General features: G+C 32.4%; 4 protein-coding genes across 12 annotated transcripts; 2 read left to right on the forward strand and 2 right to left on the reverse strand.

The window, feature by feature from the left end:
• The first annotated feature begins 5,870 nt into the window (after positions 1 to 5,870).
• LOC130807222 (putative disease resistance protein RGA1) lies at positions 5,871 to 12,716 on the forward strand. Of its 7 annotated transcripts, none has more exons than XM_057672359.1 (7): positions 5,871 to 6,110; positions 6,207 to 6,643; positions 6,884 to 6,947; positions 7,126 to 11,337; positions 11,526 to 11,612; positions 12,191 to 12,248; positions 12,455 to 12,716. In XM_057672359.1, exons 4-6 carry the CDS (start codon positions 7,889 to 7,891, stop codon positions 12,237 to 12,239), a joined length of 3,585 nt encoding a protein of 1,194 aa, XP_057528342.1. In that variant the 5' UTR covers positions 5,871 to 6,110; positions 6,207 to 6,643; positions 6,884 to 6,947; positions 7,126 to 7,888; the 3' UTR covers positions 12,240 to 12,248; positions 12,455 to 12,716. The 7 variants fall into 7 exon arrangements, with proteins under 7 accessions (XP_057528342.1, XP_057528341.1, XP_057528345.1 ...); XM_057672362.1 differs by having other exon boundaries at positions 5,906 to 6,110; positions 6,207 to 6,798; positions 7,126 to 7,173; positions 7,447 to 11,337; positions 12,191 to 12,716; XM_057672358.1 differs by having other exon boundaries at positions 12,191 to 12,716.
• Positions 12,717 to 14,973: 2,257 nt separating this feature from the next.
• Positions 14,974 to 18,317, forward strand: LOC130807224 (E3 ubiquitin-protein ligase AIRP2-like). Of its 2 annotated transcripts, XM_057672366.1 has the most exons (5): positions 15,063 to 15,593; positions 15,894 to 16,056; positions 16,296 to 16,362; positions 16,876 to 17,098; positions 17,731 to 18,311. In XM_057672366.1, exons 1-5 carry the CDS (start codon positions 15,505 to 15,507, stop codon positions 17,939 to 17,941), a joined length of 753 nt encoding a protein of 250 aa, XP_057528349.1. In that variant the 5' UTR covers positions 15,063 to 15,504; the 3' UTR covers positions 17,942 to 18,311. The 2 variants fall into 2 exon arrangements, with proteins under 2 accessions (XP_057528348.1, XP_057528349.1); XM_057672365.1 differs by having other exon boundaries at positions 14,974 to 16,056; positions 17,731 to 18,317.
• Positions 18,318 to 18,378: 61 nt separating this feature from the next.
• On the reverse strand, positions 18,379 to 20,751 carry LOC130807226 (uncharacterized). Its single transcript, XM_057672367.1, has 6 exons — positions 20,690 to 20,751; positions 19,505 to 19,570; positions 19,253 to 19,409; positions 18,837 to 18,922; positions 18,625 to 18,733; positions 18,379 to 18,542 (listed from the first exon to the last, which is right to left on the reverse strand). Exons 3-6 carry the CDS (start codon positions 19,376 to 19,378, stop codon positions 18,381 to 18,383), a joined length of 483 nt encoding a protein of 160 aa, XP_057528350.1. The 5' UTR covers positions 19,379 to 19,409; positions 19,505 to 19,570; positions 20,690 to 20,751; the 3' UTR covers positions 18,379 to 18,380.
• Positions 20,695 to 25,920, reverse strand: LOC130807223 (uncharacterized). Of its 2 annotated transcripts, none has more exons than XM_057672363.1 (7): positions 25,592 to 25,920; positions 24,435 to 24,500; positions 22,805 to 22,957; positions 22,218 to 22,303; positions 22,021 to 22,129; positions 21,493 to 21,622; positions 20,695 to 20,962 (listed from the first exon to the last, which is right to left on the reverse strand). In XM_057672363.1, exons 1-7 carry the CDS (start codon positions 25,790 to 25,792, stop codon positions 20,886 to 20,888), a joined length of 822 nt encoding a protein of 273 aa, XP_057528346.1. In that variant the 5' UTR covers positions 25,793 to 25,920; the 3' UTR covers positions 20,695 to 20,885. The 2 variants fall into 2 exon arrangements, with proteins under 2 accessions (XP_057528346.1, XP_057528347.1); XM_057672364.1 differs by having other exon boundaries at positions 20,743 to 20,962; positions 22,820 to 22,957; positions 25,592 to 25,877.
• Positions 25,921 to 26,186: the final 266 nt, after the last annotated feature.

Here is a 26,186-nt window from a genome sequence, read left to right on the forward strand (position 1 = left end):
CGCAATTATATAAATTTGTAAGAAAATAAAAATATTTTATATGGTGTAGTTAAATAAATAATGATGGTGGGAGTAGCAGTACGAAAACTTTGAAGTTTCATTAATAATAAGAAATGCATTCTAATGACAGTGGAGGTAACATTTAGAAAAACACAACACAATTATATCAATTTTATGTCTTTCCTCACTGCAACCAATACTGATATTAGATAAGCCCACCAAATATTCTATAGAAAATTTTAAAAAATTAAACTCTATATTAAAAGGGCACACTCATAAACCCTAAAATAAATTAGAAAAAAATTATAAGATTTAAAAATATATCAAAAAGCCTCCAATTTAAATGAAAAAGGATTCTAAATTTATTTAAAACTTATTGGACGTCTCATATCTTCCGCAAATAGTAGTATCTCCCTTCTCGACTTCTTGTAATCAACTTGAACAAATTTGCTAAATTAGAAAAAGAAAGAGATCCATGTTTGATCAATCAAAATATAACAATAAAAAGCAATTAAAATCTAAATTTTTTAAATAAATCATTTACATGCATAGAAGAAAATATGATATCAAAAATCAATAAATAAAAAATTTAAGAAAATAAAAGAGATAAAAATGTACTAATGCAGGAGATATGACCCATTCATCGAGATTAGTTACATGCTTTACTTCTCTCTTTTGTTCGAATATATTAAACCAAAAAAGTCTACAAAGAGAGATAATTAAGAATAAAGAAACTCAAGTTTTAGATACGAAAATAAAAGACCGATAGAAAAATTTTATTAGAAAAAGATGGAAGTAATCTTCCACCACAAGCTGCAATGATCTTCAAAAAATGTGAGGATCAGTTTAATATGTAGAGAAAGTCAATAATACTACAGTAATTAATGCCTTAAATGTGGGGATTATTATAGTAGATCATCTAATATTAAAGGCTATTTGAGATAATAGCGTATTCAGTACTCTAGTTATTAGGCGGGAACTAAACTCATGAGAAAATGACAAGTGTCCTTAGGTGGTCTCTGTTTTAGTATTATATGTAGATTTTTATTAGATTTTATCAATAAAACTACCTAACGTTAGCGGAATATTTATCTTTACATTGAATTAACTCAACTGCTATTATGTGTTATATGTTACATAATTTATTACTAATATGTTTTTAATTAAATAACTCGAACCATGATATTGAGATTTAGATTCTTCCTTATTTATCAACGAAATAATAATACTCCTTCTGATCCTTGAAATTTACTCTACTTTTCTTTTTAGTTCATCCAATTAAATTTGTCCATTTCTATTTTGGTCTGACCTACACTTATTTTTTAATTTTCATCCACACATTTAACTCATCTCGTCATCACATTCACGCATTCTTCTACTTATTTATAAAATATTACTTTATTATTATTTAAAAATTTTTTCCACTAAATATGCAAAATTGATGGGATACAAGGATTATTAGATACAGCTAGTCTCTTGAGAGACCGTCTCTTTGAGAGACTTATCTCAAGTCCATCCCAATAAAAGATTAATGCCCATTTACATATTTTTAATGTCTACTTACATTATCATAAATGCTTACTTATCGTATCCTTAATGCATATTTTCAATATCTTAAATGTCTACTTACATCATTTTTAATGCCTACTTATAATATTTTAAAAAACATATAATGGGCCAACCCAATTAGTGATGGTCTCTCAAAGAGACCGTCTCTCACAAGAATTTGTGTACTAGATAGGCTTGAAAATCAGTTAGAAATGCCATGTCAAATAAAAGAAATTATAAAGTAATTATGATTTATGATTGTAGGTCCAAAAGCAATCGAAAATTTGAAACAAATAAGTAAAAAATTATAAAAAATTTAAATTATAGTAAAGTTTTAAAACTATTTCCCAAGATAAATAGTTTTTTCCAAACCTGAGATTTGAAATGTTCGCACTTAATAACAGCGAATAAAGGCAGAGGGTTTCAAAAAAGGCAAAGAGTTTGTTCGCTATTACTAATAGCGAACAAAGGAAGCTGCTGTTTTTAGAACGCATCTATTCGCTGTTAGAAACAGTGAAATAGTGCAAGTCTTTGTTCACTGTTAGTAACAGCGAATAAACTCTTTGATTTTTTTTGACCTTCAACCTTTATTCGCTGTTGTTGAGTGCGAACATTCTAAGCCTCAGATCTGAGAAAAAACTGTTTATCTTGAGAAATAGTTTCAAAACGTTACTATAATTTGAATTTTTTATAATTTTTTGCTTATTTGTTTCAAAATTTCAAAAGCAATCTATGAAACTAGATGGCCAATATTGGCCTCATGCACACATTCTTAATATCTTCTGCATGAACAAACCAAAAGGCCCATGTTGTTTGAAAATTTAAAACTAATATGTATTTTTAACAAAAAAAAATACCAAAAATGAGTTTCGGGTAAACTTAATTCCAAAAATAAACGTCTGCATGTCCGAGCCTAAGGTCAGGTACATTCGCAGTTACTAACAACGAACAAAAAAATTGGTCAAAATTGTTTGTTCGCAGTTATTAACTGGGAACAAAAGAGAGACAATGTCATAACGTTAGATGGGACAAAAAATAGAAATTATGTTTGTTCTGCGAACAAACATACCTCCATTTTTCCCATCCCATCCAACGTTATGACATTGTCTCTCTTTTGTTCGCAGTTATTAACTGCGAACAAACAATTTTGACTTTTTTTGACCAATTTTTTTGTTCGCTGTAAGTAACTGCGAACATACCTAACCTTAGACTTGGACATGAAGATGCCTATTTTTGGGATTAAGTTTACTCAAAACTTATTTTTTTGTTTTTTTTTTTTTGTTAGAATTACCTATTTACTTCAAATTTTCCATGTTGTTTAGGGTAAAATAAAAAATAAAAATACAAGTATGAGACAAGTCTCATAGTGAGAATCATCTCATATTTGGTTTAAATAGCTCAATAATAAGATCTTTTAGCATAATGGATTTTTGTATGAATTCATCTCACGTGAGACGATTTCATACAGAAGGGGCTTTCAATAGTCTTAAATTTTAAATCTAGAACTTTTTAGGGTTGAAAGAATGAATGATCACTTACAAAAGACATTATTATACATATGAAATCCCATCATAGATTTCGGATATCATATGTTCATAGAATTTTATTATCCGAGTTTTTTCTACTTAAAAATGTTTAATTAGATATGAGAATAAGTGGTTTAAATTCAAATATGCAATATGATATGATTCGATTTTAAAACGTACATTTATATAAAAATCAAATAAAATTATATCTAAACGTCTTAGTCAAATATCTCTTTGCATTAGTTTGGGAATCGATAACTAAGTTTTTTATTATGTGATTAACTAACTCAATTTATTCTTAAGCTATGATAATTACTTGAGATTCTTGAAAGGAACTTTTAAATGGAAAGTGTTAAAACTTTGATAACTACACAACATACAAGAAGTTAAAAAAAGAATCACAAGTGAAGTTTGGAATCAAATAGAAAGTTATCAATCAAAATCAACAAAGATAATTAGTAGATTTGATTGCTAAGATATTACAGTTAATTTTTAAAGATTTAGAGTAGCTGGAGTGGGGCCTTTATTATTTCATTTAAATTTTTAGTTGTGTTTGTTCTTTACTATGGTATTAGAAGTCAGTATGATAAGGTATCATATGTTTAAATTTCACACATCTTTCTTTTAAAGTTGAATATATATGAGGATGGTATGTGCTGCAAAAATACTTATACCCTAAAGGAGTCTCTTGCAGGGGCGGATCTTTGTATGGCCCCCCCGGGGCGAAAAATTTTAAAAAATTTTTTTGTTCTAATCTTAATCTTAATCTTTATGTTCAAAACTTTGACTTTTTTTAGGTATTTTCACTCTTAATCTTAATCTTTATGTGCTAATCTTTAATCTTAAATTCTTAATCTTGTTGTTCTAATCTTTATTCTTAATTTTGATTCTTATTGCATATAAGTGTTTTTTGGTATGTAATAACAATGCCATCTAAATTTGATTGTTAATATTACGAAATCATTGTGTCCCATAACCTGATGTTCATTCAGGCTATTTAAACTAAATAGCACACCAAGTACACAGATTAATAGAAGAGCATGGATTCTTTAGAAATTAGAAGCGGGAGTTGCAGATTATGTTTTTAGGTATTTGGTTAGAATCTCACGTGAATTATTGTGAAGCTAGACTGAAAATCCAAAGTCGTAAGTCTTGGTTTGGGGTGGATAGATTTGAGTTTGTTGCTTAATTCATTTTATGAATGCTATGTTTTAGGTGAAGTCAAGATTTGGCTGAATAACAAAAAACTATGGTTGACTTTTTTAATTGATCAATATGAATCTCAAGTGAATAGTTGACTACCCCTGCCAGCTCCCTCTTCTCTTACTTGCTATTAAACCTTTTTCCTGGTTTGAAAGACTGTTTTACAAAGATGCTATTTGCTGCTCACACTAGCTAATTTCGTTCATTCGTTGGTACTCTAGGGGACTCTAAACCCTAGATCCGCCACTGGTCTTTTGTAGGGGCGTATTAGAGTATATAATATAATATGAAGAATTAATCGTTAGCTTAAACTTTTAGTTTAGTTATTTAATATTGATGATATTTATTTAACTTAGCAAATTACTTTTGAATATATATAGAAAAATAATTCATATAAAAACGAGTGGCAAAAGAGGAGATCAAAAGAGACAGAAAATCAAGGTAAAGAATAAAATAGATTTTGATCCAAATTCCATAAACCACTATGGAACAAATAGTTAAATTAGTAGTAAAATTTCGTAATAGTTGTTCATTGTTTTGTAATGTAAAGTAAGCCGGCAAAATGAAAGGTTAATTGAAAATTGAATTTATAACCTTTTTAGAAAAGTGACACTTATTTTTTGACCGAGAAAAGACTCGATCTATTTCCAACTCACTAAAGATCAAGCTTGGAGTTTAGATAGTTGTTTATAGTGTGTATGAAGATAAAAAAAAAATGCAAGTATACGATAAAATACGAATATCAATATAAGCTAAGTAACTAATAACTTAAGATTTAAGGTGATTCATCAAATTAAGGTTACATTTACTATATCTAATTAGGATAGTATTAATATTATATGTAAGGGACAAACACAATCTTAAAGAATTATAATGGAGGTTTGATGAGGAGGAGACGAGCTAATGAGGAAAATAGTCTAAGGAATAAGAAGACTCTTGACATGCTTACAAATGATCTAGGACTACTGTATTTATAGCGAAACATAATATAAAATTATGGAGTTTAAAAAAAAACATTAGCATGCACGACTTTACTTTTCACATATTATTGATGAATTTTCACTAATTTTAAAAGTTTTTTTTTATAACTTATAGCTTGAATTTTGTTAAAGTTATAAAAAATAAATGAGAAGTTTAATTAAGTATATTTGAAAATTTTAATTAAATCTTAATATCTTAAATTTTAATATGAATTGTTGTGACAAACGGTCTCTTCTAGAGATGCATTAAACATATGAGCTAAATAGCCTAATTTAAAGATGTGAGCTTGTTGTTTTGAAGTCGTCTTTTTAAAAGACAGTATCTCACAAAAGTAGTTAATCTTAAATAAGACAAAAAGCGGGGATTTAGGAAATAAGGAGTACATAATTGCATCAAATAATTTAGGAAAATTTACCCAGAATAATCCAACTTATTCACGATTTTCTTACAATAATCTTAACTATCGATCAACCATAAATAATCCCATTTATTGTTTCACTTAACCCGTACTGTTGTTTAATTACTCACTGCCGGATTTAGTAGGTAATAATTTTTTTCAATTTACCATTAAACATTCAAGTAATTTACCATTAAACAAAACCTCCTAAATAACTTGTATCTTCTCTCCTTAAAACCCATTCTCTTTCGTTTCGTTGACCTCTTCCATCTCCTTTAAACAATACCATTAAAGCTTGTTATACTTAATGTACACTACTACTGCTTGATATACAAAATGCTTATTATACTTAATGCACTGCAATAATAGGAAGAGGTGGGAGAAGGATTCAAACAGGACAAGGAAGTAGATGTGGTTCTGCGATTGGTAGCCGCAGTAAAGAAAGAGGTGGTCAAGTAAGTCAACTAATGATTGAACATAAATATGAATACATTTATACATCTATATCATTTAGTATCAACCTAAAACTAAATGTTTTTCTTGTTTGACAGTGTAAACGAGGAAGGGGTACACTAAGAAAAGAAAGCCAATTATCTCAACTCAAACATCGGCAACAAATCAATGAAGAATGTGTAGTCATTTGATGTAATGTCACTAGTTATTCCAACACTTATGAGCTTTTGGAAATTAAAAGCTCTTAAGTGCTTGTAGTTTATAATTTAGCAAGAACACCGTGATTACATCTTGGGGTTTACCTTGCAATTGAACTCCTACTTGAAGAAGAATGGAAATAAGTGATGCTCTTCATGTCAGGAAAAAGGAATGAGATTGATGTAAAACAAAAAAAAGAAAAGTCTTGAACTTGAAGGAACTGCTGCTGGTTGCTTCAATGGAGATACAGAGCATTTTAGGAGGAAGAAGAAAGTAGAAGACAACGGTCAATTTTTACCTAATGCAACCGGTGAACAAAAGCCAAACAACAACACGAGTTAAGTGAAACAATAAAAGGAATTATTTATTGTTATTCTATAGTTGTGATTATTGTAGCAAAATCGTAAATAAATTGAATTATTCTGGATAAACTTTTCAATAATTTTTGTGCCCATAGTGTGAATTTGTGATATATTGATCCGTGTATTTTAGGTAATTTTTAATTTTATTTATATATCTTCCTTTTATATTGTTTTTATTTTTTTTTATCTTATGAGATCAATTTCAATGTTAGCAGCTTCTAAATGTTTCGACTTTCCGACTACCGGAATTCCTCTCCTGCTTCGTTACCTCCACCGCCGGTATCATCCTTAACTGCGAATTTTTTCTCCGGTATCTGTTAATTCGAAATTAACAATTTCGTGTTGATATCAAAATTAAAGTTGCTCATTGTAAATTGTTGTTGAGGGTTTCAAATGTGATAATGGAGCAGGAGCATAAAACTTCTTATTAATTGCTTTCCCATTTTCTTATCTTCAGATTCATTTCTTTGCTAGCTTGAAACTGTTCATCAGGTAATCGAATCAGGTACATTTCTCAGTATTTTCGGTTCAGTTGATTTCCTGTCAATATTTTATATACAACGTGAATGAAATGCTGTAAGTCGATAACTATTAATGGTAATAATCGTTAGTAGTTTTTGTAATGAAATTAGAAACAGCAATTTATTGATAAAATTATCAGGTTAGTATTAAGGTCATTTCACTCTACTAAACATGTTTTGTTCACCAATATGAGAACATGTGGGTCGAACTTTAGGACGGTGTAATTGTCATTTTTTCTGACATATGGGTTGAACAGTTTGTAGGCACAAAATGTGCTACCTTTGATGTGCTTCTGGTTGAAAGATATCCCTTTATTTTGCTACACAATACACCAAAACCTAGAACTTCGATTCTTGCAATATAGGAAAAGGAAAGGGAGGGAAGAGTAGAAATTTTCAAAGAAAAACTTGGTGCTAAATGTCAACAGTTTAGAATTGAGATGAGAAATTTGGAAGTACCATAGAGGTTGAGTTGTATGTTTGACATTTTCTTGAAAGCTTATTATACAATTTCGAAGGAAGCTACATAGAAATCGCACAATTTTAAAAGCAATAAGAAATTTTACACTAATGCTTATAAAAACATGTAGTTTTAGTCCATCCACCTCACCAAATTACTCAGAAGTCAATAGTTTATCTCTCCTTTGAACCATTTTCTGTTTTCCATTTCTTTCTCCTCTCCCTCTCCCAAATAACCCAATGGCCGATGTGCTTGTCTCCGTTGCTGGTAAGCTCATTGAAGGTATTGGGTCTGCTGTCATTCAAGAGATTTTGCGACGCTGGGGATACAAATCTGAACTTGAAAGTCTCGAAGAAACCATCTCTAGCATCAGGAGAGTGCTTCTTGATGCGGAGTCCAAGAGAGAGCTCACCAATGAAGAACAAGGCTATATTGGAAAGCTCAAGGATGCAGTCTATGATGCTGATGATTTGTTTGACGAGTTCCTCACCCTAGCTGAGCTGAAGAAAGTTCGACCAGATACCAAGCATGGCAAGTTCTTTGGAACGGTTAGTTCTTTCTTTTCTTCTAAGAACCAAGTGGGGGTAGCGTATAGGATGTCTCGCCAAGTTAAGGAAATTAGGAAGACCTTGGATTGTATTGTCGCTAACAATAGATATGGGTTTAGTGTCGATTACAAACCTATTATTAGGAGGAGGGAGGAAACATGTTCTTATGTTGATGCCAAGGAGATCATTGGGAGGGAAAATGATAAGATGGCGGTCATAGATATGTTACTAGATCCTAAGGTTGATGATGTTCAGTTCTTAACTATAGTTGGAGTGGGAGGGTTAGGAAAAACAGCTCTTGCCCAACTTGTATTTATTGATGGAATGGTTGAAAAAGCGTTTCCAGATTTGAGGCTATGGGTTTGTGTCTCGGACCAAGATGGGAAGAGTTTGGATGTGAAAACAGTCCTTTGGAAGATTCTTGCACTAGTTACTAGTAGAAAGAATAATATCGCATGTGGCTCTGATGAACTGGAAAAAGTACAAAATGAATTCCAGAAATATTTCAGAGGACGTAAATATTTGCTTGTTCTCGATGATTTGTGGAATGAGCATCTAAATAAGTGGCTTGAATTGCGAAGATTCTTATTGTTAGGTGGGGTAGGAAGCAGGGTTATCGTTACAACACGCTCAAAAAACACAGCAAAAATCATAGGTGATACATGTATTTATAACCTAGGTGGTCTTTCTCCTGAGAGTTCCTGGCAATTGTTTAAAGTAGCAGCTTTTAAGGGAGGGCTAGAACAAGTAGATAAATTAGTTGGGACTGACAAGAAGATTGATGATGAATTAGTAAGGATCGGGGAGAAGATTGTTGAAAGATGTTGTAGTAATCCTCTTGCAATAAAGGTTGTAGGAAGTCTTTTGTATGGACAAGGCATACATAAGTGGAGATCATTTGAAGAGAGCGGGTTGGCTGGAATTGGTAATGGTGATAATGATATTATGTTTATATTAAAGCTTAGTTACCATAACCTTGCTTCCTCTTTGAAGAATTGCTTTACTTACTGTTCATTATTTCCTAAGGACTTTCCATTTAATAAGGATATGGTGATTAGTGGTTGGATGGCACAAGGCTACATTGTTCCTTTTGATAGGGGTCAAAGTAGAGAAGATGCTGCAAAGGAGTATTTTTCTATTTTGTTGCGTAGATGTTTTTTTCAAGATACGGTGAAGAATAAATTTGGTGAAATCGAGTGGTTTAAAATGCATGATTTAATGCATGATGTTGCTCAAGAAGTATCAAGGGAAGAGATTTGTATGGTGAGTTCTATGACAAACTTGGGAGATAGAATACGTCATGTATATTACTTTGGTGACAAATATATAGAGAGCTGCTCTAATAGCAAGATCCGTTCATTTATAGATATGCATCATAATAAGCCTGTAATGATTAAAGAAATAGATAGCTACAAATGCCTTAGGAGGTTGGACTTGAGAAATTCTCAGTTTGGTGACATGAGTTTGTTGCATTCTATAGGGAAGCTACTGCATTTGAGGTATCTTGACTTGTCTAACAAAAAAGAGCTGAAGGTGCTTCCTAATTCGATTACTGAGTTACATAATCTGGAGACATTGATCTTAATCAATTGCATAAATTTGAGACAATTACCAGAACATTTTAGCAAACTAGTACAACTTAGGCACTTAGATTTACGATGGTGTGGTCTAAGTGTTATGCCTTCAGGTATGAATAAATTGACTAGTCTTAGAGTGTTACCAATCTTTGTGGTAGGTTATGGGGAGCTCAAAGACCTATTAGCGTTTACCAACATAGAAGGCAAGATCCACATAAAAATTAATGCAAACTACAGTGGTGTGGAAGGAATGAATGATAGGGAGGAAGGGTATCTGAAGACTATGAAACATCTCACTGCAGTTGAAATCACATTTGATCGACGGTGTGTTGACTCTGAAGTAGTGATGAAAAAGTTGGAGCCACATTCAAATGTCAAGGGGTTCAGCTTGAAGGGGTACTTTGGTAAGAAAATTCCAAGGTGGGGAACGGAAGATAATAATTGGGCAATAACTCTTTCACATCTTGTTGACATTCAACTAGATAACTGTCCAGAGTTGGAGCAGATGCCATTACTGAGTAAATTACCTCATCTGAAATCATTGACATTGTCTAATTTGAGAAAGTTGGAGTATATGGAGGATGCAAACAGTGGTGGCACCAATGCAGAAGCAGCAGAATCAATGACATTTTTTCCGAACCTTGAATCTCTTGAGCTTAGTCTCTTCATAAGATTGAAAGGATGGTGGAGGGGGGAGGGTTTGGTTGATGCTGATGATGTCTTGAGGAGAAAATATAGATTCCCCCGCCTTTCCAAATTGAAAATCACCTGTTGTTGTAATCTGACGTCATTTCCTTCTTGTCCAAGCCTAGAAGAACTCACATTGTCAGGGAACCATAAGAATTTGCAGATATTGAAAAACCTCAAGGATAAAGAAGAGGATGAGGTTAAATTGAAGATTGTAGATATTTTGGACAATAACGTGGGCTGTTTGAAATCAATACGATCCCCGTGCCTTACTGCACTTGCAGTAAGTTTTAAAGATGTAGGAATAACGTCAGAAGTTGGGGAGGTATTCCAAAACCACGCTTCTTCTCTACAAAAACTTACAATCTATGATTGGTTCTTCACAAAAAGGCACTCAAGTCTTGCAGGGTTAGGGCTGGAGCATCTCACCTCTCTGGAATTACTTGAATTTATTTTTGAGGAACCTAGTTATTATGGTGTAGAGCGCAAGTACAATGACGACGACGATGACGATGGTGAAGGAATGATTTGGAAATCACTGAACCAGAGCCTACATACTCTTCGTTTTGATGACCATGAAGATATAAGGAGACTGCCTAGGGGGATACAGTACCTGACCTCTCTCCAAACCCTCCAACTTTGGCGGTGTCATAATTTGCAAGCTCTCCCAGATTGGATGAATTGCTTATCCTCCCTTCGCTCATTGTCCATTTATCAATGCATTTCCCTAAAGTCGCTTCCCGGATCAATTCAAAGCCTTATTTTACTTCAGAGACTCGAGATTCGTGAGTGTACAGCAGAGCTAGGAGAAAAGTGCAAAGAACCTTACGGGGAAGATTGGCCAAAGATTCAACATATCCCCCATATTGAGATCAGGTGAGTGAATTACTATTTCATTCTATGGATGTTCTTTTCTGGAAATTTATACTTGGTTTCTTACATTTACATGTACTTTGTGGAGTACTCCCAACCTTAGTTCTTTTTTGCATATTGTTCTTGTACTTTTATTGTTTTTACTTTTTATAACTCCCCAATTACATCCTGTAATTTAATTTCTGTTTTAGGCCCCTTCCTCGAGATTTTTCAAGTAAGCAATTGATGATTTGTGGGAGTCGCGTTGAAACTTGGCCCGAGACATCTCGACATATGAGGTTTGTATCAAGCTCATCTCTCTCTTGCTCTCTATCCACAGTTTATAAGTAATCTAAGTATCTAACATATTTTCATTCACTAATCTGAATTTTATTGATCCAAAAAAAAAAAATTATCGATCCTTTATCATGTGTATAATAGTTGCTTTATTACTATAGAGCAGACAAAAAGTTCACAATGTTATCACGGTAGCGTGTGATGGTCGTGATATCGTGGAAGCCAAATTTTGCGGTGTTACAACACACTTCGCTAAATTGTGGACATCACTGTGTGCATTGTTAGAAAATATTTACTTTATCATAATAATTTTAGTATTTTTTAGAGCATATATAAGACCTTAGTTATTCTATGATATTAAGTCATAGGTTAGTTAACGGGATTTTGCATAATGCTAATCTCAAAATTCTATATAAAAAGGTCATTATATATCCAAACGACCTATTTTTGTTACTTGCCAATTGCCATAGAGCATGTATATCTTTTTCATTTTTTTATTTAGATATTGCTAATCGATCCTTCTTTACATTTTGTTTATTCCACATTTCCACTTAACCAATTGTTATTAATATGAAATTAGGGATTCTTGGCTCGTAACGGAATATGGAGGTAGCTTGCTTAGATGTTGAATTGTTGAGGTACGTGTGCAATGTGCATTTGATCCAGCTTCGTAATAGGCTGTTGGCTTATTAGTACTCTTTTGTTCCTTATTATTTGCCATAAAAGTCTTAAATGGATGACTTGGTCGATTCTAAAATAATGTGCATACTTTCATTTGAAGAGTAAAATCAAGTGATTTAAATTCATAGTGAGATATTATATTTTATTTTTTTTTGTTCGATAGAAAGAAACCATTTCCAGTTCAGAGCTAAAGGTCATCAAAACAGCAACTTCTACAAGAAGATCGTGTTTGTGATAAGTTGGTCATGGGACTTTATCAAGTGTGTTATCCACAAAGCCTAAATTTGTCAACTCCATCACATACGAAATTACTCGTAATTAGTTATTTGTTAATTATTATCATGGCAAAGATGCTATTTGTGCTAGTATCAAGTATTTACATATACTTGCTAGTCACCGAGAATCAAGTCTTGTCTTATTTTGAACAAGTATTATCTTTTTTTGGCAAGATTTTGAGATCCAATCTTACCTATCAGTATTCCAAAAAGAAAATATTAACATACTCGCTAGAACGTTTTCGAGCATATATTAACATACTGGTTCTAAAGTCCTTTAAAAAAAAGACGCATATATCGAATTTTTCTATGATAATTTTAATATGCTAATGAAATTTTTTGAATTTAAATTTCCTAGTTATTAACTCTTTAGCTGGATTTTACTCCAAATTTAAGCATGTTTTCATGGTAATTTCAAGTGTAACTACGGTTAAATGCCACAATAACCAGAGTAATTTTATAATGAGGAATTAATCAAATTCTAGTATGAGACGATTTCTCGATGACACGCACCTTATGCATGAATTATATAGCCCAACTAGTAAAAGTGTACCCTAGTATGGGGAAATAAGCTTACCCTTATTGGCAAATAACCAATTCTAAGGGCAATGAAAAGGGTAAAAGATGGTGAAGAAGCTCAGGATATGAGAATGAGGGATAAGGCATTGAAAGAGATGGCATTGAAAGCTGTTTTAGGAGGATCATCATCGTCCTATCTTCTAAAAGATTTAACATAAAATTCTTAAATAAGACAGTTTTATTATAAGACAAATATTTAATTGGGGAAGTGAACTCATATATTAAGAGTATTATAATTCGGTTCAAAAATAAATTAAACTATGTTTTCGATTAGTTGTAACCAAAAGAGAATTTGCTCAAATATTTTAACATTTCTTGAGAGATTCATAAAGTATGTTTTATCTTTTAAACCACAACTATAAACTAGAGGTAAAAAATTATGTTAATTCATATTTAATATTCTATTAACTGTAGTCTAAGTCGCCAATAATCAGATGAGACAAAATGAAGAACAATTAAACATAAAAATGCTAATTTTATTGAAATTAAATCTAATAGCAATGAAAGTACTGTAAATAAATAACAGGAATATAAAAATGTTAAAAAGAAAAACTTAAAAGAAATCTTGTATATTAAAATTAGGTTTTTCTAAAGCCTTTTATATGAAAGGCTAACTTAATCACCTTAATGTGGTCAATCATTATTAAAATCATAAGAATTATACTTAAAAAATTAAAATCACTCAAAATCAATATAAATAATCAAAATGAGTAAAGTAGTATAAATTTTCCAAAATAAACATAAAATTACTAACGACTGTTATAAAGAAGCGTAAATTTTGTGAATAAATACAAATAGGTGCACTTATGAATATCCTTATTCCTTCCATAAGTTTTTCAAAATCATTTCAATTCAATCCATTTTGACTTTGTAAAAGCGGTCACACTTTAAAAATTAAATATGTAGATGTGTTATTCGTAATATGATTTCAAAAGTACTTCCCAAATGATAAACCATTATTTTTAAGAAAAATAGAAGACAAAATCAACAACATTAGGGAACTCGATAAATGACTCAGATTTCAAACAATAATAAATCAATAAAATCAAAAAGGTTACATACATTTTATTTTATTATTTTCTGAATGGCCGAAAGGTTTTGCCTTATCTCAGCGTAACCATTATAGTATACCATATTAATTATATTATTAATAGACCAAGCTACAAGTGGATAGAAATAACCTTTTTCTATCAGTAAACAATGTAATTAATAAATTATTCAAAAATAAATTCCACCCAATTTTATTTAAATATTATTTTTAATCAAAATTAAAGCGAAAAAATATGCTAAAAGAGGAATGGAAAATTAATCAATCGCGAAAGCATTTAACCACTGTACCAATTTATGATTCTCAATAAATATTATTATTGTTGTTATTATTGTCGTTATTAACTTATTACTACAATTATTATTGAATTTTTTTTCTGCAAAAGATTGTTAACATCTAAAATTTCACATTCTATTGATGGTTGGGCGAAAATGATCAGTTTGATGATTAAAACAAAAATATCCAACGATGGGAAACACAACAAGAATACATAAACCATATATTCTCCTAGAAATATTTCCCAACAACAAACAAACAATATAAGCAAAATAATGAATTTAATTGAAATAATCAAATAGGGTTGGTTGGCCAATTGCTAAGTTCCTCCTAGAAACCTTCCCCATGTCGCAGAAAACAACATTTTTTGCCAATAAATAATAATTATTAAAGTATATGGAAATATATATAAGATGTTTTTCTATTTCAAAATTTAGTTATTTCTTTTTTTTTTTTCAGAAATTACGTTTTTTCATACATGTCAGCAAAATAGAGTATCATATAAAAGGCGCTATTTCATATAAAAATAATTAATCGAATCAGCTAACAACTTCAACCAAAAATAATAGTCAATAACTATTTATCAAACAGACTTGTAAAATATAACGTCGTTCTATGACAATATGAATGTTTGATTAATTTATCAACAAAGGAAAACGAATAAGGTCTCTAAAGTCATACAATTACAAACAATTATGAGGAGAAAGGGTCTAACTAATATTAATTCAACAACTTGTATAGACCATATAAAAAGATCACCAACCAACAACTAAAACAATTATTTATACCAACTTAGAATCTATTTGTCCAAAAAGAACCATATATTCCAAAACACTAGAAGATAATGAGAAGCACAAATCATACTTTTGTACCTTAAAAAACACAATTACATATATAAAAACTCCCACTATTTTATCATCAACCAATTATAGATTGTGCTTTCTTTAATTTCTCCCAAAAAAACACAAACTTTATTGTGTATTTATAGAAAAGAGAAATATATTGTGTTTCTTCTTAAGAGTGTGAAAGAGGATAATGGAAATGGTGTATTATCAACTAGGCAAGTCTTCATACAAGGATTTGCTCAAGGAGCTTGAAGCTGATATACAACATGCTAATGCCTTGTAAGTTATACCTCAACTCCGAGTAGCTTTTTCAATGGTTTTGATTTTTTATCTAACGTTTCTTTTACTAACCAGCCAACCATCAACAATTAATTTCTAACAAACAAGCTAGCTAAAATACTAAACCAAACTAGCTGGCAGAGGTATATACGCGTGTGAGGGCGCCTTACACGCGTATATGTACACACATGCTAGCAAGGGAACACCATGCTTAAATCAATTTAGTTACGAAAAGTGGGTTATGGAGATCATAGAAGTATTTATTTGGGATTTTTCTTATTTGAAAATTCTTATTTTCAGGGTAGCTGCAATTCCAAAACCAAAAGGGGGTGCTTGCCTTCATATGAAATTGGATTATAATCAACTTTCTCCTTTGTTTTTCCTCTTGCTCCAATGGTTTGATGGTTCTTGTTCCTGCTTTTTCCCATCTTACTTCAATCTATTCCACATTCTAATATATGAGGTAGGTTGGGTTTTTTAGTTGTGTACTTTATCTGTCTCATTTAATTTTTATATTTTATTTATTTGATATTAAAGATAAAAATGTAAATGAAGCGAAAGAATATATCTTTTGGATAATTAGTTGAAATTGGTTGCAATAAGAACACACCATTGAACATGAATATATTTTTCCAAGTCCCAACCATATAATTAATTGTGAAGCTAATTTGACATTTAAAATTATTGAAATTGTCAAAATAGGTGTATCAAGATGGAAGAACACACATGTCTACACTAGGGAGTAAGGCAACAGTTAGAGAATTTTATGGTATGTACTACATCACTATCCACATTATAATAAGAACATCATTTAATGATTTTCCTCAACACAACACCACATAATGATATTGACGTAATAAAATATCGTTCTTAAAGACATTCAAAATCATATTTAGTTCTAAAGATTTTTTCTCTCAACAAATTACGTACTCTCCTACTGAGGGTATCGCTCGAAAAATTCCATGTATTATATAATAGCAGAACATTACAACAAAAAGACGTAGATTAGCGGTTACAAATACAAGTTTTGAACTAGAGGTTAATAATTCAAATCTTAACTCCAGTTATTTGTTAAAATTATAACTTTAGCCCATTTGACTTGCAGGCCAAGGTCCCCCGCTTACTATTTAGTATTTAGTTGATTTAATATGTGTTGAAAATATAAAACATCATCCAAGAAATTTGAATATTTTGCTCATCTTGGAATAGGATTTTATACATCATGTGGTCCTGCATTAATAAGTATAGCTAACTTGGTTTGTACGACAATCAAAATTGGCAGCTATTATACTTCCATCTCTAAAACGGCTTCACAATGACTTGGTGGAGCAAGAAAGTAGTGTTACTTTGACCAGTCAAAGTGATGAGAAGGAGCAATTATTAGGGCATGGTAGAAGTATTGATCAAGAAAGAGAGGAAGAATGTGGGATATGTTTGGTTCCAACTACCAAAATGGTCTTGCCTAGTTGTTGTCATGCAATGTGCATCAATTGTTACCGCAACTGGTAAGTGTACATCAACCTTATCATCATCCCGTGAATATTTCCAATACAAGTTTAGAGTGTGGGTGACCGTGCAAACTTAGTAGTCACTCGGACTGTTTGTCTAATAGATGTTGGCCGAAGTTATTAGTTGGTCTAACTAACTAGATGTATTAGTTGATATGCATGGGGTGTTTGGCAAACTGCTGATAGCTGATTACAGTGGTTGATTTCACCAGCTCATTTTATTAACTGGTTTGACCAGCTGATATTAAACCTGCTACTATGAGCAGCTTGTTCAAAACATCTTATTCATATCAACAAGCTATTTTAATCAGCTAGTTTACCAAACATTAGCATTGCTTGGTTTGACCACTCAACCCTCTATTTATATCAAAATAAGCTAAAACTGCTTAATAAGCCATTTTGCCAAACACCCCGCAAGCTTAAGCCAACTATTTAAGTCAATCATTTGGTAAAATTTAGTTATTGGCTGTGACTTGTGAGGCTATTTATTAGAGGAAATATAGGCCAAAAACCCAATAAAACAAAAGTAAATATTAACCAGTCTGTCTTATTGAAAATGCTTCATTCCCTTTTATTTTTATTTTTTGAGTTTTAATGAACAAGTGGATAATATTTTGTAATAATTGTAGGAATACAAGGTCAGCATCATGCCCCTTTTGCAGAGGAGGATTAAGAAGAGTAAAGTCAGAGGATTTGTGGGTTCTGACAAGTGAATCTGAAGTGATAGATGCAGAGACAGTTTCAAGGGAGGAACTGTCAAGATTTTACCTTTATATTCAAAGCTTACCCAAGGATAATCCAGATGCCCCTTTCTGGATCTATAATAATTACTTAATCTAATGCTAATACTACTTATCAAGCGATAATGTTGTTTAACAACAAGGGCTTAGTCATTTAATTAGTTTTCAGCTTTCTGACCTTCTTCCAATATTGGTTGAAGAAGTACTCAGAAACAGTACATAATAAAGTACATTTACTGGTCAACAATTAGCCAATTAGGAGAAAATAATATAGATTTCATGATTTGATAATTTCCCATGTTCTTTTTTTTTTTTTTTTTTTCCCTTTGTGCCTCTTGTTGTCATCAAAAGTCAACCGGAAACATCTATAACACGGGTAAAGTTGCCTACATCTAAATTCTGTAGCTTCCTATTCTTGGGTAATAGTGTGTTTTTAATGTCTGATCTGTTTTAGTTGGCGAGAAAATAAATGAAATCTCTATTCAAATGTAACATGACTGTAAACATGGAACAATTATTGTATGATGTACCAAAATCATTCAAATGCCAAGCAAGTTAAAAAAGAGTTTAGCATCACAAAGATTTTGAAGAATAATGGCACCTCCATTGCTGACTTGCTTCAACTCATCTTTCCCGAAATTGCCTGTGCAAACTCCTACAGCCAAAGCACCTCCTGATTCGGCTGCCTTAATATCATTCGGCTGCAGACAAATGTCCACGTAAATCAGCTCATACAAGAAACATAGCTTTAGGAATTAAGACGCGAGAATAATTTTCACTTACTGTGTCTCCAATGTGCACTCGAAAATCAAATTTCCCGGGATAGAGCTTTTCAGCTCTTCGTGCTGCGATTTTGACAAGGTGAGCTCGATCAATATGATCACTCCCAAATCTGCGAATCAATTTTTATTAGTGAATCGGTAAATCCCATAACTGAGTTTCGTTTCTTAATTGAAATAAGTAAGCTAGAAAGGATGGAAGTTTTGAATACTGACCCTCCAATATGCGGAACACTAAAATATTTCTTGATACCCAACGCGTCCAATTTGATCCATGCAATCTCTTCCAAATTACCAGTGACCTAAATATAGGTAAGATAAAAACAGCATTAGCCTTTGATGCCGGAAATTGAGCACTTGAGTCACACAGGTAGAGTCCAACTGTCCAACTCGACTATTTTATGAAAAAATTTCATCATTTTGTTCGCCCGAACTAAAGTGTACACGTGTTCTACTTATGCCAGAGTGTTAATTAGACATGGTGATAGGGTACAAACAAGAGCTATAAAGAAAAGACAACGTAACGTAGGTACCGGCTAAGTCGGACTACAATCAAACAAGAATAGCTATCAAAAGTCATTTTGAAAAGAAATCAAGCTAGCAGTGAGCTAGCTTGTCACATGCATACTCACCAATCCAATGAGTAAATTATCCATTGATGACAAAGCCTGAAGAAGAGATTCAACACCCGGAAGAACTTCAAGACCCTCTCCAATGTCTTTAGCGTTAGCCTTTGCATATTCAGTCATTTTCAACATCAAAATTGGGAGTTTTTCAGTCGCAACCTAGCTTGATACAACACAAGAAAATGACATAAAAATAATGTGCTATAGAAATTGCGTTGAAAACAAAAAAAAGAAGCACAATACCAGAAAGCTACCAACCTCGGATGAAACACCATAGTGGACAAGCGTGTTAATGAGGATTGCGGGATCAGTCAAACCATGAGGCTGTAGTAAACGAAACAATAAGATGTTATCAATCACTAATTGAATAAACGGGAACTATGACATAACTAAAAGCTGTAAGCAAAAACAACTAACATAACATTCATTATTCAAACTCCGATCCTACAGTTCATCATTCTATCTTGATCATGTTGTCATTTAGAGCGTATAATGATCATCGGAAATTATAATTAATTAAATTAAATAATTAATTTAAATAAATTAATTTGAATATATCCCAAGGTTGCAAAGTTTCTGTTTTGAGTAAAAAGTAGTATTCACAGATCGTGCAGCAAGTTGCGGATCGCGAGAAATCAAGAAAAAGCTATTGTTTTGTGGGAGCAGCAGGTTGCGGCCCGCGAGTTTCGCGGGTTTTTCTTTGCAAAGTTAGTTTATCCGTTCTGTTAGTTTTAATGTAACTATCAACGGTTAAATATGGTTATATTAACCAGATATATTAGGATGTATTGATTGAAAGACGACATGAGTTCGTGAATAAATCTTGTGTTTCATCGAGTAACATGTTGCTTCGTGAAATGATGTAAGCATATAGAAGGCTTGTGTGGTATTTTCTACATACAATTTCTGATTTCTTTTCTTCTCTAGCACTTTACATAGAGAACTTGCAATACTCGACTGTAATTTTCCGTATCTTCTTCCGTTTAAGTTTCACTTACATCATTCTAGATTCCGTGTGCTAGAATTCGTGTAATTCTTTGTATCTCAGAACATATTTCCGATTTATTCCCAAGCACCGTAGTAGGGAGGAAATGTGGTGTTTTAAGAAAGAGCATCTCGCCTAGAATTAATATCAAGTTTAAACAAAATCTTCTTGTTACTTTGTTCGGATTGAAGATCGGTTCTCAGTGGTGTACATAAGCATAGTTCTTGATTATCATATGTAATTTGTTTTCTACTACAAACTTGTAACTTTATTTTATTGTTTATTTTATAAATTAAAGTAACATTTTACAACAGATCATAGTGAACTACAATCAAATTCAAAAGAAAAAACTAACAAGACGCACGTAAGACTTAGCATGATGGCACCTTGACTTGCACCTTTAAGATATTAACTCATAAGACTATATCGAATAGAAAATTAGATCTTGAATGAAGCACCTGAATAACATCGATAGTACCATGGATGCCGAAGACTTCGAATAAGGCATGGGAGAAGGCTTGATGGAGATGGTCAAACTTGGAGCCACTTCTTTGCATTAAAGTTCCGTCAATGTCGAATGTAACCAGCATTCTCTTTACTTCCTGATTGCCTTGCTTCATCTTCTGTGCACACTCCATAAGCTTGTTAATATCTTTATACAATATACTCTACGATATACTCTTGTATTGAAGGGCACAGGATTTGTCCACAGTTCAAGCTAGCCTCTTGTGCTTCAACCAAAGGGAATGGATAAGTACTCAAATTAGATATAGTACAAAGAAGCTAGAGTAGCTAATACAATTAGAAGTCAATGAACTTCATTATTTTTTTTCCTTGTAAATTAGCAAATGGGAAACTTTGTCCCCTAACTTATAATTTAACAAAACATTGATGGTGATGTTACAACTACTCCACTCTCAAGCTATTGCATATTTGCATCAGCTGAGTTCTCCCACTATATTTTCATACGTACTGTCTTTTCAAATTTCAATTCGGCATATTCAAAGTTCAAACAATAGAAAAGGAAAGAGAATAAAAGGATTATTCCTTTGTCCTACTGAGATTGCTACATTTGATCTTTTAATTTGAGATTTTGAGGTAAAGAATATAGCAATCACAAATTGTACCTCCATTTAAGCATATGATTAAAAAGGTTACAAGAGATCAATTACATTGTAAGAATCATAATGTCTAAAATATCATGTATACTGCATAATTAGGGAACCACATTAAAGGTTCAGCAAATTTAAAAAGCTCTCACAAACAGCGAGACTTGGGAGAATGACAGCGCCTCCAATACTGGCTTGCTCCAGCTCTTCCTTCTTAAAGATGCCAGTGCAAACTCCTACTGCTAAAGCTCCCCCAGATTCAGCCGCTTGAATATCATTTGGCTGTAAAAGAACAAGGATGTTATGAAAGCAAAGAAGTAAACAACAACATTCCATCATCCCAATACTACTAAGTGACTCCTATCTAGTCTTCCACCTAAGCTGGATTCGGTGGGTCAGAATTACATAATATTGCAACCTTATTTGTGTAATAACAGATAGGTTGTTTCCGAATTCTAATCGACTCTTTAAAGAAAACATCATCAACAACTTCACATAAACAAAAAGTACACGTTGATTTAATGAGTCATTTTACTATAATTCATTACAATTAGAAACAAAAGAACTATAAATCTTTTGCTCCATCAAGAATCGACTAGAGTCTAGAAAGCAAAGAAGCAAACAGAAAGAAAATATTTTGATAAAGCAAAGATTTCGGAACAAAAATAATTTCTACATACAGTGTCTCCAACATGCACTCGCAAATCGAAATTCCCAGGAAAAAGCTTTTCAGCTCTTTCTGCAGCAATTCTGACAAGATGACCTCTATCGATGTGATCGCTCCCGAATCTGAGGAAAAGGGTCATCATTAGTTACATGTACGAATACTGAAAAAAAAAATATGACAAGTTATAGAATAATGGTTTTCTCAACAAACCCTCCAATATGCGGAACACTGAAATATTCCTCAATACCCAAGCCTTTCATCTTCATCCAAGCAATGTCTTCTAAGTTTCCAGTAACCTGAGAATGCAATTAAAGGTTAAAGACAAGAAAAAAAGAAGCCCAGTGCACACTTGATCAAAGTTGAACAAATTGAACATTCTCAAAAACCATTTTTACAACAATTCCGACTAGCTTGATTCGAACATAGCTAGATAATAAGGACCTCTTTAGCAAGATGCGTCTGAAAATTTACATGTTGACTGAAAAAAGCCAATGATAGGTTTAAGAAAATTTACCAAGATGTGTCCTAATTTCTCGTATCAATTAAATAGACGGTGTTGTTGAATCAAATAGCTTATGTTCAGGTTCAGGTCCATGTTTAATTTCAAAACTAAGACATAAATCTCCAAGTCTAAATTGTAAATTCTAAAATAATTCTCCCACCTGAATATTCAAGCAGAAATATCATGAGATGTAAGAAGAAAAAATATATTTTGGGAAGAGTTTTAAGGTTACAAAAAGTAGATATATGAAATTGTGTAGGATATAAAGAAAGAGCATGTATATAAGCAGACTTGCCAGTCCAATAAATACATTATCCTTTGATGACAAAGCTTGAAGAAGAGGTTCAACTCCAGGAAGCACTTCAAGACCCTCTTTGATATCTTTGGCATGATCCTTTGCAAATTCAATCATCTTTGACTTCAGAACAGAGAGCTTTTCATTAGCAGCCTTCATAACAAAAGAAAAAGAATAAGAAACCTTATCTACAAGTACAAGTGACAAGTTTGTAAAGTGAAAACATTACATTAGAATTAAGAACCGTGTTATAAATAACCATCTGGAAATCAGGATAAAAAAATTTATCAAGAGATGTCACTTTAAGAATGGTCTAAAGTCCAAACACTCTGAAGAAAAGCCAAAACTCAAAATTATCATCTCCCTTGTATTCAAACGTCCACTTCCAACCCCCGGCAAGAGAAACACAGTTCCAAGCCGAATCTATGTGATAGGTCGGCCATTCACAGAATATTACTGTTGAGTTGTGACTCAATTAAGTATTTGGTGTTGATATAGAGATTGGGTATGTATAGTGTTGCGGGTTGCGTGTTGCGTGTTGATGTGCTTGATGTTGTGGTTATTGCGTGTGAGCTTGTGGTTGCATGGACCAAGAATACTAGGTTAACTTTGTAGGATGCTTAAGCACACAGCTTCAAGCACTTGGTTATGGCTGTAGCAAACAACTGAGCAGTGAATGGCTGAATGGCTCAGACAAGCAGCTGTGGCAGCATGTCTCTGTGAGCTGGAGGGAAGAATTAATTGTGCGAGCGTATTACAAGCATTGGTTCGAGCAAGCATATATCATGCTTGGGAAAACATCTTCATTCTCAGGTGAGCATTCAGCCATTCACTATCATTTCCACAGGCATTCTACCCATTCGTGCCTTAAATGCTCGAACGAGCACTTCACAAAACCTCATGCTCGAACGAGTACACTTCCTTATTTGTGTGTTTTTGATGATTAAATGTGGCTTAATTCTTGAGGTATAAATAACCATTAGCATCATTCAACACAAAAGAGAGAGAGGATTGAGAGCCAAAAAACTAGAATATCAGTGGAGAGTTTCTAAATAGAAATCATTGTGTATTATGAGTGGAAATACTTGATTATGGATAAAAAAAAAAACCCTGAATTATTACCATTTAGTCCTAAAAATTACAAATAAGGAGACAATCTTAATTTCCATGCCTGAACTTATCTTCCATGAGACCAATTAGCACTTAAAAGATATGATATGTAGCATTTCCCAGCACCAACTGACGAAATGCATAAACATAAAGTACATTGAACTTCAGTTTCGATTCAGTAACACAATCAAAGATATAGAAAATCCAGATACATGAAGCGATTGGGAAACCAAAGATGTACTCTAAGGTGAAGATGGCATAGTCCTTATAAACCAAATGGAAAAGTCTCACCAAATTATGAAATATCATATAAATTGTTTCGTAGCCCCAATTGCAATGGTGCCACTCAAATATTGCCTTAACTCTGAAATCTAACTTCTAATTTCTAACCATTACATTCCAATAAGTTCCAAATTTCACTTATGAAATATCATATATATTGTTGTGAATTGTGATTCGTAAAGAGGAAATTGAGGAGTAAAAGCAAAAAAAGATGACAGAAGGCTAATAAATTACTAACCTCAGAAGGTATCCCATAGTGCAAAAGCGTGTTCACGAGGACTGCTGGATCAGTTGAACCATGATGCTGCAAAAGAACATCGGTATTCCATGAAATACCAAAATGATTCTAATTCAACTTGATGACACGGAATTCAAACTCGATACCATCATCATTCCCTTCAATAACTCTAGTAAGACTCCTAAGTCCTACCTCAAACACATTAACTTGATATATAAGTATGTAAAGTGAAATTTAAACCTCTAATAAATCATAGGGAGGCTATTATGCATCTTCAACAGCAAATTTAGAGCAAAAAAATCAGCAAAAGAAATTAAATGATCAACTTCATTGCGGTCCAACAAAGAAAAATCAACAAATGCTAACTCTACACTCCATTAAAAAGAATTGGAAATGAAGTACCAAAGTAAAGTGACCATAAACATGATCAATGGCATTTCACCATTCTTTATTGAATTTCAATGTGTTAAACTGTTCAAGCCTTTGACAAATTTAATGTCCATGCAATCCTCCTTCAACAATCTCATTTTCTTTACAAAATTCATTCCAATGCATAACCATTTGAAAATGTGGTATCAAAAGCCATAATGGAAAATTGTGAATAAAAAAACTTTTATGTGAACAAACTTTCATTACCATGAGAATGACATGATGAAAATTTACACTATAAATCATTCTCATAATCACCAATAATTACCGATAAGCAAACGGGGCTTTAGTGTTATCTTCAGATTGTAAGGTATTCCAGCATTTGTACAAAAAAAAAAAAAAAACTTTTTTAAGAATCTAGAACAATATAAGCAAACAAAGATAAAACATAGATGCCCACAAATCAAGTCAAAAACAAGATTGATGCCACAATAAAGTGTAAATCTTGGTGGGTAAAACTTAAAATGAAATGCTTCCCAAATCCCAATCACACCTTTAATGAAGTTTTTTAAAAAAACTAACAGAGAATAAATAATCAAACAGAATCTAGAGCAATATAAGCAAAAAGAGAATCAAACATTGATACCCACAAACAAAATTCATTAACAAGATATCTTAACCCTTGATGGGTAAAACTTGTAAATTAAATGCATCCCAATTACACCTATAATGAAGTTAGGAAAAAAAAATTAAACCCATGAAATTAGATGATGAGTAGTGTGTAATACCTGAATGACATCGATGTTACCCTTGATTCCAAAGACTTGGAGGAAAGCATGAGAAAAGGCTCGGTGATGAAGATTGTTAGAAGTGGGGCCAGTGGTTCGAATCAAGGTTCCATCAATGTCAAATGTCACTAGCACTCTCTTCTTTTTTTCCTTCTTCCATTTGGATCCACCCCTGTCCTCGTTCGATTTATTCCCAATCATTATTATTATTACTTCTAAAATCTAGTGTTATTCGATTGGGTAAGGAGTATGAGCCGTATGAATGGCTTTTCATTTGCGTTCGACGGTTCGAGTTATCTGTTGTTTTCAAATAAATTACGATGTTTTCATTTGGCTTTTTAGTATAAAGATTTAGTGAATTAATAAGCTAAAAGTAATAAAAAAAAAATAGTTTTTCATTTTGACCCAAGCTAGCTTTTGTCAGAAAAAAAAGTTTACCAAAGATTGGGTTTGGTTTAATAGTTTATTGGATAATTTTAATTTATTTTAGCATAAATAGATGATTGGATGGAAACCCTAAAACTAGTGTTTGGTAAATTAGTTGGTAAAAAAATATGTTGTTATGAAAATATTATTTTTAAATAAGTTGCACCTA

This window comes from Amaranthus tricolor, chromosome 3, assembly GCF_026212465.1.
Source record: "Amaranthus tricolor cultivar Red isolate AtriRed21 chromosome 3, ASM2621246v1, whole genome shotgun sequence".
Lineage (NCBI taxonomy): Eukaryota > Viridiplantae > Streptophyta > Magnoliopsida > Caryophyllales > Amaranthaceae > Amaranthus > Amaranthus tricolor.